General features: G+C 48.0%; 1 protein-coding gene across 4 annotated transcripts in view; it reads right to left on the reverse strand.

The window, feature by feature from the left end:
• IL1R2 (interleukin 1 receptor type 2) overlaps positions 1-17,730 on the reverse strand; it is a 35,885-nt gene that overhangs the window by 14,572 nt on the left and 3,583 nt on the right. For 2 of the 4 annotated variants that reach the window (XM_008253249.5, XM_089327455.1), the window contains exons 2-3: positions 3,898-4,025; positions 3,051-3,303 (exon numbers count right to left, since the gene is read on the reverse strand). In XM_008253249.5, coding sequence (XP_008251471.2) covers positions 3,051-3,303; positions 3,898-4,025 — 381 coding nt within the window. Of the gene's footprint in view, positions 1-3,050; positions 3,304-3,897; positions 4,026-14,195; positions 14,655-17,730 lie in introns of those variants that run through there. The other 2 variants (XM_089327454.1, XM_017339459.4) reach the window with 2 other exon arrangements.

Here is a 17,730-nt window from a genome sequence, read left to right on the forward strand (position 1 = left end):
TGGATCAAGCCACTCATGTTCCCTGTGTGATGTGGCATCCCTGTAGCACAGAGGAGGCCATCGCTCACACTGGTCACCAAAAATGTTCAGTGGGCCCCATTCTGAGCTCAGGGCATGCTGCAAGTCCTCGCCTTCCTGTGGGTGGGTACAGTTTAAGACTTTCTAGATAATGAGCTGTGTGCATGTGTGTGTGTATGTGTGTATGTGAGAGAAAGAGAGAGGGAGAGAGAGAGAGATTTCTATATCAAAGTTTTCATAGCTATGAAAGACTCTGCAATGTATATTTCCTTCTAGGACAGCACCCAGTACCATTTGAAATAATGACTGTCCCTTTAGGTGGGTCCCTGGGTGTCTGCCAACCCTGATGGACTTGGGGAATGTGTGAGAAACAAGCTTCTGCTATTTTCAGCCACTGAGACTGGGGAGGGAGCTGTTTGTCACAGCTGCACAACCTTGCCTGCTGTGGTTCTAGACAGAAGGGCCGTGCAGGATCTAGATCACAAGATCCCAAAGCTCACCAGAACAGGAAAGTCTCATGGTGTGGGCAGCCACAGGCAGTCACCCCTTTTGTTTACACTTAAACATATGGATGGAGACATCCCGGCACAGACAATTAGGCTAAGGAGATTCCAGGAAGAGGCAGGAAGAACCGTATCTCACTGCTAGACTTCTCACTAGAGATGATGTAGATAATCAGCCACACCTGAAACCTGCATTGATCACCTGTGTGTTTTATTATACCCTTGTAATCAATGATTGATAACATTTTGTGATCTGTTAAGCAGAAGAACCTTGTCGGGAACTCTTTGTAACCCCAAAAATCTTTTAGATATGTAAATCTTTTGTGTGCCTTCTTGTGTACAACTGGTCATGTTTAAATACTACTGGACTTGTTGAATAAACGAGCCTTGATCAGGACTTGTCTTGGCTCCATTCTTTGCGTCCTTGTCCCCGCATTCCCACTCTCTGTTTCAGGAAACCCAGTTCTTTGTGCTGCAGGTCGGCACACATGGCCTCTGATTATAAATGCTAAAGGGTTTCAGGGCCACACCTGAGGATTCTCACTCTATTCAACCCTGATGTTATAGCTGAGATAGTCTCAGAGACGGCCCAGGGAAACCCTCCACTGTGCAAAGAAAGTGGAAGCCTGCTGTTGCGTAGAATCAGTCCAGTAGTCATAAGGACTGTCTTTGGGGAAGAAGAGGGCATGTCCATTTGCATACTGACCACCTCCCACAGCACTGCCCAAGCTAGATCCTTCACATGCTGTGATTCCTTGTAACCCACTCAACAAACCTCACAGGGAGAACACTGAGGTCCATAGAAGTCAAGTTATAGGACCAAGGTCCTGCCAGGTAGAACGTTGGTGAGCTAAGAGTCCCATCCATGATGTTCCACCTTCAAATTCCATTTCTTCCTACCACACTATTCAGTTTCCCTAGCAGTGCTCCTCAAAGAGAATTAGAATTTGGAGACTGAAAAAGAAAGCAAGACATGAGGCTATGGTGTTATAAAATCACACACCCATATTTCGCTGTTTCAGATATAGGAGATTGTCTACCTGCTTCCTAGATGAGTTCACTGGTAGAGTTAAACCTGTCCCTAGGGGCCAGCGTTGTGGTGAAGCCAATTAAGCCAGGACTTGCAACGCCAGCATCCCATATTGGAGTGGTGATCCGAGTCCTGGCTACTCAACTTCTAACCCAACTTCCTGCTAATATACCTGGGAAAGCAGTGGAGGATGGCTCAACCTGGATGGGGTTCCAGGCTCCTAACTTTGGCCTAGATCAGGCCCAGTCATTGCAGATGGCAGAAAATAACAAATGCTGGTGAAGATGTGGAGAAACTGAACCCTTGTATACTGTTCGTGGGAATGTGAAATAGCGTAGCACCTGGGAAAAGAGTATGGTAGTTCCTCAAAAATTAAATCTAGAACTACCATATGACCCAAAAATCCCTCTTTTGTATGTAGAGCCAAAAGGATTGAAATATCAAAGAGATATTTGTATCACTGGGCTCCCATTAGCATTGTTCGTAATAACCTAAGTGGAAGTGGGGCAAATGGCCATGGATGGGTAATACAGACACAAAGAACAGTTTCTACATATACTGGAATAAGAAAAGCAAGAGAATATTCTAGCACTGCTATCCATGGGTGAGCCTTGATGACACCATATGGAATGAAATGAGCCAGTCACCAAAGGACAAAAAGTGTACGATTCCACTTAGATATGATACCTAGGAGAGTCAAATTCATGGTGATACAAGACAGAAAGGTGGTAACTAGGGGCCGGGGAGAGGGCAGCCTGGGGAGTTAGTTTAAGGAGAACTGAGTTTTAGTTTGGGAAGATGAAGAAGTCCTAAAGATGGATGGTGGCAGTGTTTCACAGAGTGTGAATGTACTTGATACCGCTGATTCGTGCACTTAAAAAGGTTAAGATGGCAAAATTTGTGTCATGTGTATTTTACCACTATTAAAGAAAGAAGAAAAAAAAAGCTACAGGACAGAGAGAGAAGAGCACTGGCCGAAAAGTCAGGTTCAGGTTCAGCTCCATCTTGTAGATACTGCAAGCGAGCTTGGTTCCCTCCTCTTCACAACCAGTGGTTGTAGTCATCTATCCAAAGGTCACATCCAGCTCTCAAGTTCTATCCAGGGTTCTACATTTCTTGTGTCTCTGTCATGTGCATTCATCAGTGAATAGAATAGACCAGGTCAATGCCCTCCTGGAGTGTCTGTTCTGATAGGGTGGACAAGCATTAACACACAAACACAGAGAGATGTGTCAGGTGGGGAAAATCACAGCAGAGGAAGGGGGACAATGAAAGGCAGAGTGCTGTGTCAAGTTAAGTGGCTTAGGAGAGTTCCCTCCAAAAAGGTGACGTTTGAGCAAAGACCAGATGGTGAGAGGGAGGAGCCATGAGAACATGCAGCAGGGGACATTACGGAACAGTGAAGAGGATGGTGGATTCTCACCTGCGCACTGGATGTGAAATCCAGGCCAGCTCTGTGCAAGGAGACCCAGTCCCCAGCCCCAACCCACAGGGCCTACCTGACAGTGCAGATGTAGGTTCCAGAGTCGCTCTGCAAGGCAGGCAGGAGCCAGAGCTTGCCGTCCTCCACCCGCATCCGTGCCTCTTCTGCCGGAACCAGCTGAGCAGAACCGTTTCTACGCCAGGTCAGGTTGACGTGGGGGTCGACAGAAACCCCTGCCCAGGACCACATCTGGGGGCACCTTAGGACCACCAGCTCCCCTTCCAGCCTGAATTCCACTTTGAAATGCTTGCCGCGATATGGGCAGTGTCCTGTAGCCACAGAAGGACAGAGACCACCGTCAGTCTTTGCATCCAAAAACCTGCTCTGATCACAGAAGTGCCCCAGACCTCAGACAGCAGCTGGCTTCGGTAGTGACACAGACACCACCTGTCCCGAAACAAAGCAACCCATCATGTTGTGAGCCGGGAACCTGTGAACCTCCCATTGTTATGATTTTAAAATTCCCAAATAACAAGTTCAGGGTTACCATCAATTCCAACTTAGATTCCATGGTAAAAGTTAAATCAACTTCACAGGTAGGAAAAATTGCTAAAGATTTAAAAATTTGAACAGAATTTTCACTTGTTGAGCCCTCTTCATTAAATGCCCAGAGAGCTTCGTTGTAAAAGCCCATGTGATTCAAACCCAAAGGCATCTTCTGCTAAGGACCAATTCCCCACCATGGTTTACTTCTTAGCAGGAATGACCCAATCCAGGATGCAGCAAAGAGGCAGAACCTCCAATTAGCAAGGCACAAATATTTACACTTTTGCTTTTAGATAACAACAAAATCTCCCTCGATGACTGCTTTGCCCACAGAAGCTGCAGCAAGCCCCTTTCCAGCTAAAGGAGCTACTTCTTACCTGTGTGCGCCTCTGGCTGAATGGCAAAGGCAAAAACACTCATCATGAACGTGTACAAGATGAACATGGCTCCTGGCAGCCCCCAGGGGACACAGGAAGTAGAGCGCTTAGGTCCAGCCCACCGTTGCCTAGGAGAAGACATAGGGGGTCACCAGGAGCCACAAACTCCCAAAGGGATGACCGCTGATTGATGGTCCTAGGAGAAGGATCTAGAGGCTCCATCTGACGATAGAAATCTGCTAGATTTAGAGAGGCAGATAGATAGGGATGGAGAGACAGGGAGAGCTCCCATCCTCTGGTTCTTGCTCCCAAATGTCCCAATGGTCAGGACTGGGCCTGGCCAAAATCAGGATGCAAAAATGCAATGGAAGGCTTCCACGTGGGTGGCAAGAATCCAACTACTTGAGTCATCACTGCAGCCTCCCAAGGTCAGCTTTAGCAGGAAGCTGGAGTGAGGAGTGGGAGCCAGGAATTGAACCTAGTTACTCCAATGTGGGATGCAGGCGTGTGAACCGGTGACTGAAGTGCTAAGCCAAATGCCCGCCATGCCTACCTGTTGTTTTCTATAAGAAAACGCCAAAGTTCAATATCCATTGAACATTCGTCAAGTCCAATCCTGGAGCATCTGTGCAGACCCGCTTGGAATAGGGACTTCATACCCAAAGTTTCTGTCCCCCCCGAAGCATGACTCAGCCACCCCCTCCCTCTGCCTGAGATACCCCCTCCTCAGCTGAGGTCACTGCCGGTGCCGTTCCCGCAGGCCTGTGCTCACACATCCTGATCTTGGCCAGATTTTCCCTCACCTCCCACGGTGAAATTATACCCCCCTTCTACCCCACTGCTCCGTATTTTCTTTCCTCTCCATAGTTCTTGGCGGCACTCAGCATCAACCAGGTCTCCTCTTTCTAGACTGTAAGTACTGTGTGCATAAAGACCCTGCCTTATTTTATTCACAAATCTATCCCCAGTTGCTATTTGTTGAATGAATGGATGGGCCAGTGCCACGGCTCACTAGGCTAATCCTCCACCTAGCGGTACCGGCACCCCGGGTTCTAGTCCCGGTCGGGGCGCCGGATTCTGTCCCGGTTGCTCCTCCTCTTCCAGGACAGCTCTCTGCTGTGGCCTGGGAGTGCAGTGGAGGATGGCCCAAGTGCTTGGGCCCTGCACCCCATGGGAGACCAGGATAAGTACCTGGCTCCTGCCATCGGATCAGCGTGGTGGGCTGGCCGCAGCGGCCATTGGGGGGTGAACCAACGGAAAAGGAAGACCTTTCTCTCTGTCTCTTTATCTCTCACTCTCCACTCTGCCTGTCAAAAAAAATGATAAAAAAAAAAAAAACTAATAGAGTGAATGAATGGATGAATGAAAAGTCCTCATATTTCACTTCTTGGAGAGTTTTTCCTACACAGCCAGCCTTCCATATCCATGGGTTCTGCACCCATAGATTCAACCTCCCACAGACAGGAAGTCACTTGTGATAGGATTGCATCCGACTTGAACATGTACAGAATTATTCTTGTCATCATTCCCTACATAATACATAATACAATGTAACAACCATTTGCACAGCATTTACATTTAGCAAGTGTCATAAGTTATCTAGAGATGATCACAAGTAATATGGAGAAATACGGGTGGGTTATATGCAAATGCTTTTTATATCATCCACAAATTCTATATCCAAGGGGATCCTGGAACAAATCTGCAGATACCATGGGATGGCTATATTCACCATGGATTAGCTTTTGTTTTACATATGATTCTGACATACATTGGAGGATTGTATATACTGCTAACTGGTCCAGAGCAACCCATGGGAAAAAACAAAATGGGTCCTGAAAAGTGATCAACTTACACAAGTTCGGGAAGCGGTCCCCCTGGCAAACCTCCCCAGAACTGGAGTTCCAGAAGCCCTTCATGTCTTGCTGTGGTCCCGCTCACACTCAATCGCTACTGTCTGCTTTATCAGCCAACCTTTGCCACAATGGAGCCGCTTAACAAACACCACACAACTGAACAGTGTGAAACAACCATCCTTTGCTTTACTTAGTGGGTCAGGTGGAGTTTGGCTAACCAGGCCAGGTTGGGCTTGGTTCTGAGTTGGCCCCTTGTGTCTGCCGTGCTCCTTGGACCAGTAAGCTTCCTGGACATGATCTGTCCACGAGAGGACAGAACACAAACCATGGAGCAAAAACACACAAGGCTCTGCTCAGAGTCAGCTCACTCCTGTCTTCCCGCATTCCACACTGGTCTCAGTAAGCTTCACGGCCCAACCTACCACGCATGGGGCAGGGGAAATCATTGCACCAAGTGGAGTAAAGAAATGGGAGCGATCGAATCATCTACCACACCTGATGCTTGTCTGATTTCCTGTGGGTGGCAACAGCCTTGAAGGCAGAGCCTGGGTCTTGCTCAGAGCCCTCACGGCCTACATACTGCCCCGTCCCAGAAAGTACTGAGGAATATTTATGACTGAAAGTCTACCAGATACCTGGGAGTGGTAAGTGACTTGAATCCAGAAAAAAAAAATCCCAACTACCATCCCCGCCCCCTTTCCCATGAGTCACTGCTCCTGGAAGAGATCACAGTGAATGGCCTGCAGCAAGCCCAGTTGGTTTATCATTGGGCTGGCATTCAGGAAGTGACCCTTGAACGCCAGAAATCCTCCCTTGGGAGTAGGGAACCATCAGAATCCTCGGGCTCATAACTGTACTCTCAGCCCCTCCCCTCGTAGTGATGAGGAGCCGGTGCCCTGAGATGTGGCCCCGTAGCTGGGTATCTGGGCTGGCGCTGTCTCCCCTAAGCTCTTTCCGCTTCTACACACACCAGCTTTGACCTGTTTCTGAAACACAAATATTTCCTGCAGCTTCACCGCTAAGTGCACTCTCAGGTTTGCCAAAATGAAGATCACCTACACAGGGACCAAGTGGCTATGTCCTCTCTGAATACACATGGATAAACATGAGCTTACGTTGTCCCCAGCTGTCCTGGCCCCAGTTACTCTCACTAATTCTTAAGAAAGGATCTGGAGAAAAAAAAAAAAAAAAAACCTGGGGATTGAATTCACCATGTGTAACCAACACTACATGTCAGAATAAGTAAATGAAGTCCAAGATACTGATTAGTATGACAGTAACAGCTACTGTGCTAAAAAGTGAACATGCATTTTGTCATTTCGTCCCCATGACGGGAGTCTCATGACCATTTTATAGAGGACGTGTTTGAAGAGATGAAAGGTAACCAAGGTCTTACTGTTACTAAGCAGGGGTTGACATGTGAACCCAGGACTGGTGAGTGCATAGCCCCTGCTCTTCAAAAATACTTTCCATGGCAGAGTTTGCTAATTTACTCCCTCACCATCTGAATTCCCTGCCTGCCCAGTGATAGAAGCCCCGGCTCTCCACCTGGCACACGACTGCCCCCCACAAAGAGGACCCTTCCTGTCTGTGACAAAATGGTGGCCAATGGAACCTAAGTGGACACATTTTGTGACCCTCCTGTGAAGTCTTCTTAAAGGGGCCTTACAAGTCTCCGCCACTCTTCTCTCCAGCTGACTTGCTGTGACTGTGGGGCCTGGATTGCAACCACCATCTTGGACAACAAGGTGCAACCAACTTGCTGAAAGAGGTGGTGTAATAAGAAGAGAGGCTGCTAAGAGTAGGCATTTAGCACAGCAGTTAAGATGCCCCAGTGCACATCAGAGTTTGAGTCCCGGCTCTGGCTCCTGACTCAAATTTCCTGCCAAAGCAAACTCTCACAGGCAACAGTAATGGAGAGTGAACCACCAGGTGGGAGAGCTCTGGCTCTCTCTCATTAGTTAATTAATTCATTTAAAACATATTGCTGTAAGCTATTTAGCAAGAATTTAAAAAGGAAAGAAGGGAGAGTGAACCCTCTGTGGCTTTGTGAAGCTTCCCACTTCACTGAACTATCTTCTTGATTTGTTCTGGTTTTTGTCATGCACAACCAACCCTAACCCCAGTCCACTGTCTTTTCAGAGTTTATAGAAGAAAACCCGAAAGGAAGGGACCATGCTGGGAACTGGTGCTGGTTCTCCTGGCCCTTTGTCTGTTATTCAACTATGTAAAATAAAGACTTTTTGGGGTAGGCATTGTGGAGCAGTAGGTTAAGCTACTGTTTGTTGGGCTGGCATCCCATTTTAGAAAGCCTGTTCTAGTCCCGACTCCTTTGCTTCCAATCTAGCTTCCTGCTAAGAGGTAGAAGATGATGGCCCAAGTATGTAGGTCCCTGCACTGACACGGGAGACCTTGCTGGAGTTGTTGTCTCCTGGCTTTGGCTTTGGCTTTGCCCAGCCTCTGCTATTGTAGCAGAGTGAACCAGTGCATGGAAGATCTCTCTGTCTTTCTGTCTCTGTCTCTCTGACACTCTGCCTTTCAAGTAAATAAATATCTAAACAATAAAAATAAAAAATAATAGGAGCTTCTGCTGATGTCCTTGACACTAGGAGGGGCAGTCACTAGCTGCATTTCCCAGAGCAAGGAAGCTAAAGAGCCTTCTAGAAACCTAGTCAGATGGGGTCCTTTGACAAGGTGATGAAAGTGAGTTTGACATTAACCCTCCACTCTGAAGCACACAGGTGCTTGGGTGCAAAGACATGAAATGAAATCCCCAAATTCTGTCCTCCCCAAGCGACTGCCTTCCCTCATCTCCCCTGCCCCCTGCAGCCCAGGGAATTCTCTGCATCTCTCTCCCTCGGCTTTGGCAAAACAGCTGCTTTACTGCTACTTCTCCAGGAAGTGGCCTCAGACAAGTAAACCACAAACACGCAGCAGTGAGAGTTTTCAATAATCAAAAGCTCCGACAAGGGCTGGAACCAAAATTGCTGTAGTGTGGGAAATAGTAGGTCTTGGCAAGCACAGAGCAAGAACAAATGAGGTTTGCAGAGTGTTGCAGCAGCATCCTATCCCCTGGCCCACTTTCTTGACATGCATTTTCAAATCACAGATAATTTGGCATTTCTGCTGGAATCTGAGCTGACCTTCTTCCTGGAAAAATGAAATTTCACAGGCAGCTTCTACCAAGTATTGGAATTGCAATTTGTTCCTGTATTTTTTGTCAGATAATCATGTTGCATCACCATTCAGTGTAAGAAAACAGAGAAAAGAATGACTAGCAGGGGACAGCCATAAGAAAATGGCCAAAAGATGTGTGAAGACTTAGAGCAAGGAGAAAGAATTCAATGAGGTAGAAAGAGCTGGTGGAGTGTCCAGCATTGGGGTGCAGGTTAAGCCACCACCTGTGACACTGGCATCTTGTATCACAGTGCCAGTCTGAGTGCCAGTTGCTCTTCTTCCAATCCAGCTCCCTGTTAATGCACCTGAGAAAGCAACAGAAGATGACCAAAGTATCTCTGCCACCCACAAGAGAGACCTGGAAGGAATTCTAGACTCCTGGGTTATGCCTGGCCCAACCCCATCTGTTGTGGACATTGGGGAGTATACCAGAGGATGGAAGATCTCTCTCTCTCTTGTGTGTGCGTGTGTGTCATTCTGCCATTCAAATAAAATGCTACGAATCTATAGAAGGAAAAAGAAAGAGCTGTTGGTAGAGCATTGAGCCAGGCAGGAGGTGCACAGAAGCCTGCAGCCTGCATAGAGACCCTAGCAAGCAGTTACCCACCTTGAATCCACAGGTATCTGCCTCCTCGCACCAGGCTTCTGCTCACAAAGTGGACATACAACCCAAGAGTCTGTATGTGTGTATCCCTCCTTCTCATTTAATTTTCAAAAATTACAGACTTAAAAATGGGAAGAATAGTATGCACCAAATGTTCACATTTTGTCAAATTTGCTTTTCCTCATTCTCCCCTCTCTCATCTCTTTATAAACATATGCATATTCTCAGAAATATGCATGGACATCAACAGTTGTCCCTCCGCACTCAGAGTGGGGGGATTCCAGGGTCCAGGACTCCCAGCAGATACCAAAATCCAAAGATGCTTCTGTTGCTTACAGGAAATGCCATCATGTTTGTGGAGAACCTACACATATCCTTGGGTAGACTCCAGATCATCTCTAGATGACTTACAGTAAACTATGGAAATAGTTCATAGGTAAATGCTATATAAATCATTGGAACTTTGTACTGTTTAGAGAATGACAAGAAAAGGAAGTGTGCGCATATTTGGTACAGAAGCAATGTTTGTGGCGATATTTTTGATGTGCAGTGGGCTCATTCCATGACTGCAGAAGTGTGGATACCTGTACCTGTCCATTTACAAGCTTCCCCCCAACACTTGGAAGTCATAGACATCACGAGCTTTATCCAACACATGTATGCATGCATTCTTAACAGATTGGGAGAAAAAGCACGCTAAATACTTGCTCCAGAAATGAATCTCCAAGCACTGAAAAGAAGTACAAATTTTATTGTAGAGTATGTTTGGATACTTGGCCACTGGATTCTCCCAGAAGAGATTAAGCCATTCCTTCTTGCTATTCTCACCTTATTCCCAGAAGCCTTTAGGCAACTGTCTCAGTTCTGAGTCAGGCAGCACAGCCATCAGATGAAAAAAACAAGGTGGCAGGTGTTGAATATTAATGAAGCCAAATAGTTACACCTACCACTGAGTCACCTCCAGTGTCTAAAGTGAATTCCTAAAAAACCCACACACGTTTTAGGCCATCATATAAAACAAAGTCATAGGAAAATAAATATTTACATCAAAATTAAGATAGAGAATATTTTAAATTCAAAATTAAAGCAATATTTTTTTAAAAAAGCTTTTTTTGAGCTGGTACTGTGGCTCAGCCTGCAGCACCAGCGTCCCATATGGGCACCAGTTCATGTCCCGGCTGCTCCACTTCCAACCCAGCTCCCTGCTAATAATGCACCTGGGAATGTAGCAAAGGGTGGCCCAAGTGCCTGGGCCCATGCACCCACAAGGGAGACCTGGATGAGGCTCCTGGCTCCTGGCTTCGGCCTGGTCCAGCTCTGGCTGTTATAGCCATTTGGGGAGTAAACCAGCCAATGGAATCTCTCTCTCTCTCTTTCTCCCCCTCTCCCTCCTTCCCTCTCTCACTCTCTATAACTCTACACTTCAAATAAACAAATAAGTCTTTAAAAAAAAAAAAAAACCTTTTTAAACTATGTCTCAGGAAACCACAGAATTTTAAGAGCTTGGGCAATAGGGAAGATCAGATACAGAGAAGTAGATGAGCAGGTGTGAAAGCAGCTTTTGCTGATTAAAAACTACAGGTTCAAAGCAGAGCCCTTCGTAGGCTACCCACAAATTACTTCTGTTCTATAAAAAAGAGAAACGCTCGTCCTGCCTAGCCAGGATTAAGGAAACTCTGCCTCCGAGCGACATGGCGGGGCTGTTTCTGTCTGCATGGCTGGGTCCTGACTGCTGGTGGTGGCATTGGCACTGGTCTCCTGTTCCCTCAGGGGACCTGAGGAGACAAAATCACTCGCTGGAGGCCATGGCCCAGGAAGACCTTCCTTGGCAGGACCAGGGATTGGTCCACACTGGACTGAACCGAGAGGGGCAGAGGGGAGAACCAAGTTACAGCTCCCCTGAGGGCCATCCACCTCTCTCTTTTACTCTCTGCCATCAAATATCCTTTCTCTTTAAAACCAGCCTTTCCCGGCCGGCGCCGCAGCTCACTAGGCTAATCCTCCGCCTGCAGCGCCAGAACACCGGGTTCTAGTCCCGGTCAGAGCGCCGGATTCTGTCCAGGTTGCCCCTCTTCCAGGCCAGCTCTCTGCTGTGGCCCAGGAGGGCAGTGGAGGATGGCCCAAGTCCTTGGGCCCTGCACCCCATGGGAGACCAGGACAAGTACCTGGCTCCTGCCATCAGATCAGCGCGGTGGCAGCCATTGGAGGGTGAACCAAGGGCAAAGGAAGACCTTTCTCTCTGTCTCTCTCTCTCACTGTCCACTCTGCCTGTCAAAAAAAAAAAAAAAAAAAAAAAAAACTAGCCTTTCCCTTGCCAAGCTTTCTGGACTTGACCAACTTCTGACCCAAGAACCATCAACACAGAGACACTTCAATAAATCAACCCAAGTCCTAGGGCCTTCATTCAAATTCTCTCTTCACGTCAGCCTGGGTCTCACACACACACACACACGCATACATACACACCCATAGTCTGAACCACAGCTTCCTTCACTTTCCTCTCACACCAGCCCCTCCCCAGGCTGACCCCCAACAAGACCACTCCCCAAACCCAGAAGAGTCACCATTCTCCCCAAAAGCAAATGATGAGGAAGCTCTGGGTGTCTACAGGGGCAAATCACTAGGGCTCACGCTCTCCCAGCCTCATATCTGTGCACCAGCGACTGCTGCCCTATGCAACTCCAGGGGGACAGAACTCAGGAGCCTGGCAGAGCATAGCAGCATCCCCATTATAAACATCAGCAATAGAACCAGATACAGAGAGGAAGTTGCCCAAGGCCACAAAGATGGCGGGATGATAATGTAGGATGTATGGCCAGTCTGTGCGATCCCCAGACCCAATACTCACTGACTGTTTGGTAGCTAGAAGGGGCTCTGGAAGCCATTAGCTTTGGCTGTCCATCCAGTCTTCCCAAGCCCAGTGTCCTGTATTGATGGTCAAGGTTATCCCCTCACAAGATGACCACTTCTAGTATTGGGAAGTGTCCGTGATCTGAAACTCTTCTGTCATTTTGGAGCCCAAATTTACCTTCCCTCAAAGCTGTGCTGCTTAGTACAATTCCACCCTCCAGGGCAGTTCAGAAGAAGCCTGTGTGCACCTGCCAGGGCCTTGAGAGTCAATCTACATGGAGGAGCAGAGTGGAAAGTACAGCAGAATAAATGTGCTTCCTGCCATGCCAGGAAGCTGGCATGCTGGCTGTGGGTAAGCTATAAACCTGTCTGAGGATTGGTCTGCTCATCTGAAAAATGGACACAACTTCATATATACTTCCAAGGATTGGATGGTGTATGATGTGTAAACAGCCCAGCACAGTGCTAGCAGGGACAGTGTGCTGACCAAGAAGTAGCTCTTCTCAGCCTTGTTCAGGAGCAGAGCCAGGCGCCCAGGTACCCAGGGAGGTAAGTCACTTGCTGAAGCACACACAGCCATAAGATCTGAGTGACAAGTCAGGGCTTCTACTCTCAGCATTCTGCAGTTCTTGCTAAGGGTCCACTGCAGTCTAAGAACTTTCTAGCATCGTAGTCAATCACTTGTTTAACACCACTCAGTCTACAAGGAATGTGGAACCAGTAAATTCAAGTATATATACACATGTTATAGAATTATGTTTAGCAGAGCTGGCACTGTGGCGCAGCAGGTTAACACCCTGGCCTGAAGCATCGGCGGTTCTAGTCCCGCTGCTCCACTTCCAATCCAGCTCTCTGCTATGGCCTGGGAAAACAGTAGAAGATGGCCCAAGTCCATGGGCCCCTGCACCCACCTGGGAGACCCGGAAGAAGCTCCTGGTTCCTGGCTTAGGATCGGTGCAGTTCCAGCCATTGCGGCCAACTGGGGAGTGAACCAGCGAATGGAAGACTTCTCTCTCTCTCTCTCTCTCTCTCTCTCTCTCTCTTTCTGCTTCTCCTCTCTATGTGTAACTCTGACTCTCAAGCAAAAAATAAAAAAAAGAAATATGTTTAGCATAGCACACACAATCATAAGTACACACTCACACATACTGTTCAGGAATTCGAAGGTTTCTCATGCTGTCATTGAGACTGGCACCTTAGTAACAAAGTCTCTAAGCACACAAAACTAAAGGATGGAGTTAGGCTGTGCCTCTTCTCCACCTTTGAAGAGTTGTGTAACCACAGACTCTGTGTACAACCACAGGGCCACTTATTCAAACTGGGCCACAGTTTTTTTCATGTCTAAAATACAAAGGGTGGGATGATGAGAGCTCCCGGGTCCCTTCCAGGGGTAAAAGCCCCCAGATTCTAAGTCAATCTGAATTTGAGTTTAGGCCTCCATCCTGGGCACATTTCAATTTCTAAGGCATCAAGTCAGGGGCTTAACCTGACAACATTGATTCAAAACAGCTCACTTGCTGAAGGTCCCATGGCCAGCAAACAGCAGAGACAAGACTGCATTCCCGGGTTCTCCTGATTATTGGAGATCTAGCTACGCTGGGCTGCCCACTGGACAATGTATACCCAGTGGACACTCTGCTGGCAAACGTTGCTTTCCACCTCCTATAATCCAAGTGCAGGAAACAACCCAAATGTTGGCATCATCAGCCATCGGGAATATCTGCTCATCTCAAATATAATGCAGAGAGAAGACACAAGGACAGGCAGAGTTGGCACAAGGCCTGGCACAAGGGTTTTTCTCTTTTACTCACCAAAGAAGTTTGAAGGCTTCCTTCCAAAGCTCTTTCTCTTTTTTTGTCTGAATGTGGCTAGTTTTTCAGAGTAGTAGGCTGTATTCTGCAAAGATGGCCACAGCCCTATCTCTTATCCCACATGGTCTCCTATAACATGGCTGTGACACTCTGCCAATAAGAGGTGGAGTCCAACTCACCTCCCTTGCACATGGGCTGGCCTACAGTAAACAGAATGCAGCAGAAGTGATGTTGTCTCAATTCTGAAGCTAGGTCAGACAAACCCATGCAGCTGCCCCCTGGTTTCTTTGCGATGCTCAACCTGCTGGGGCCAGCCACCATGGAAAGTGGCCAACTATGCTGAGACCACCTACTGGGGAGGCCACATGTAGGGGGCTCTGGTCAATGGATCCAGCTACACACAGCCTCTGGTAAGACCCCTCCAAAGGACCATCCACATCCTTTCTGGGTTCTTCTACCACTGTACCCCCAGGACAGGGGAAGAACAATCCCTTCTCAGAAAAGAGGGAAGGAAGTAGACACAATGTGGAAGAAGTTCCTTCCCAGTAGAAAGGGAAGTAAAAGAAAAAAAAAAAAAGCATTTTGAGCTCCAGGGTTAACGGAGAGAAAGCTGCAAGAGGGAGACAGCTAGTTCTGCTTCCAATCGTGGGTTCAAAACCCGAGAGCAAAGGGACAAAAGGTAGAAGAGAGGGAAGCTAAGAGCAGGGGAATGTTTGCTGTTTCCAAAATGGATCTCTGGAGGGATCCCGCCTTGGTAAGGCAAGAGTTCTCACGTGGATGGGGAAATCCCGGCAAGGACGGAAGTGATGGGAGCAAGTAAGGTAGAAGAGATGCTAGTTTGTTCCCTGGGAGTCTCCCTGATGTGGCCAGGTACAGGTTCCCCTGCAGGGGGGAGTGGGAGGCCACTTGGGATCTGGGCTGAGATGGGAGCGCCATGATCAGTGACAGTGACCTAGAGCCGAGGCTGTAGGGTGTCCGATCATAAGAAACAGTGTGGACAAATGAGGAAGTGCTGCCTTATTTGTAAATAAATAATCAGTCTGCGAAGACCCTGAGCTCTCCACCCTCTGTTCCCTTGGTGCTCCCTAGAGCTCCTTAGGAGCCAGCAAGAGATGCTGCTGCATCCAGTCTGGCTGCTTGGTGCTCCTGTCCTACTGGCTTGAGTACCGCCTGGACCATTCGACCCAGGGAAGAAGCAAGGTCATGGTCAAGAGGCAGAGGACCTGTGGAGCCAGCCAGAGGCACAGTGAGGCCAAGTCGACCAGAACACTGGTGCTGGTGCAGCTGACACAGCAGGCTACAGGCTTCCCCAGTCACGGCCCCCAGTAGGAAATTCAGCAGAGCAGCCTGTGACCAGGCAGGTGCACAATCATCTCCACGGAATCTAACAGAGCCCCCAAGGTCAGCACGTATGGCTTAGCCACCCTCTCCACTATTCCCTGGGTACATAGCACCCCGCTCCATGGCTCAGATACCCTCCTGGCTAAAAGAATGGGCCAGATAAGAAACTGGAAGCCTGAGCATCTACCCAGAACAAACTAGATGAATCCAAGAGAGGTAGATTGGAGCCAACAAAGACGGAATTATATGCAGTGGCAGGGTTAATTCCTTTCCCTTAGCCAAAAGGGGCCTCGGGAACCCAAGGAGATTCCTAGCAGAAAAGTTTGTAAAGGTACCTATTTGGGCATTGATGTGTAGTAACTACAAATTTTTACCATGCTCTACATTAGAAATAACTCTTCACACAACTGTTAGGATATCAGGACAGATGAGATTTTCACTGGATGCTTTGAAAGACCATTTTCCACCTCTGGGGGTCACCAAGGGCAGTAGCCATGCCAAGCTCTGTGTCCAGGGTATCCATGAGAAAAGGCAGAAGCCAACCACAACCACACACACACACACACACACACAATCCAAGCAATTCTTTTTGATACTATGTGGGGAAGTCCCTCACCACAAGAAAAGCCTACCCTTACCCTGAAGACATTTACTGGATTTTCCACAAGTCTAACCACTCCACCCCACCCTACCCCTGCCGAGAGCTCAACCCTGGAACTGTGGGCAAGGCTTCCCGTCACACACTCAGCCCCTGAGACACCTCTGGGCTTCCAGATACCTCAGTAGCTTGTTCTTGGTGGGGGAGAACAGCTTCATGAAGAGGGTGATCTGAAACCCTGAAAGCCTCCACCCCCACCCATCTAACTGAGCAACCCTGTGTGGCAGGGACAGCACACGTAGGCCCCATCCACACCTGTCACCTCACTTTTCTACACTGGGGGACACAAAGGATTTCACTTCCCAGCACCCTTTAAGCCAGGCATGTCCCGTGCCTGGAAGGGACAAGTGTCTTTTCCACACCAACCCATTTGTTGCCAGTGTTTTGTTTAAGGAAAATGCTGGTACAGCAATGCTCAGCCACCCCCCACAGTGCACTGAGACCCAGTTCCCTCTGTGCCTCCACTCACTTCCTCCTGTTAACATCTGTTTCTCCTGTTAAACAGGAATAAGCCTCCCTCCCAGCACTCAAACAAAACAGCATGGGTCTCGCAGATGGACCCTGTAAATTCTATTCTGAAAAATTCGCAGGGCTCTAGAGTTGCTATGAGAAACCGTCAGAGCTAACTCAGTTGACTAATGATGACAGTGGAGGGTGAGCAAGGAATAAGCCAGTGAGGCCTTGTGCTAGTGAGATGCTCCAGGATATGGCTGCGGTGAGACCTGCACTGGAATGCGCAGCCGTTAGAGAACGATGAGGCTCTCATGCTGGTTTTCTACCACACACTCAGCAACTTAAAATGACCCCCTTGTTAGCTTGCCGTGCTACAGATCAGATGCCTGGGCTCAGCTTAGCTGGAGTCTCTGCCCGTGGTCCCACAAGCTGGGATCAAAGTGCTTTCCAGAGCTCGGGATCCTGTCCCAGGCTAACACGGGTGTGGTGATTGTAAGACTGAGGTCCCCACTTCTCATGCTGACCATCAGCTCCTAGAAGCCACTCATTGTTTCCTGGGCAGGAAAGGCCCTCGCCACAACAGCACAGTCCCTCTCTTCAAAGCACACAGCACACTATCTGCTCCACATCTCCCTGATCCCTTGACACTAACCTCCACACCCTCTTATCAAGAGCCAGGCCACTTATGGCAGAGCCACGCTCCGTGGGCCTGGAGTGCATGATATTCCATTTTGCTAACTGCCAGACATTTTTGTGGGGTTTCATCAGTATCCACGTCTTCCTACTAACCATGTGAGTCACATTAGTGTCTTGTCCCTTCCATAGCTTCTCCGATTGCTATCACTGGGACACTTACAGAATGATGTTTCACAGTTCCAATTTGAAATATTCTAGTTTGGGGGTTTAGCATTTTTAAGTTTTATTTTCTTTTTATTGACATAACACTGGTACCTTTGTATAGGGTACAGTGTGAAGTTTCAATACATATAGACACTGCCTAGTGATCAAATCAGCGTAATTTCCAGATCCATCACTACAAACATCTAGCGTTTCTGGGTGATGAGCACATTCAAAATTCTCTCT

The sequence above is a fragment of the Oryctolagus cuniculus genome, chromosome 2 (assembly GCF_051225735.1).
Source record: "Oryctolagus cuniculus isolate XC-2025 breed Fujian yellow rabbit chromosome 2, ASM5122573v1, whole genome shotgun sequence".
Classification (NCBI taxonomy): Eukaryota; Metazoa; Chordata; class Mammalia; order Lagomorpha; family Leporidae; genus Oryctolagus; species Oryctolagus cuniculus.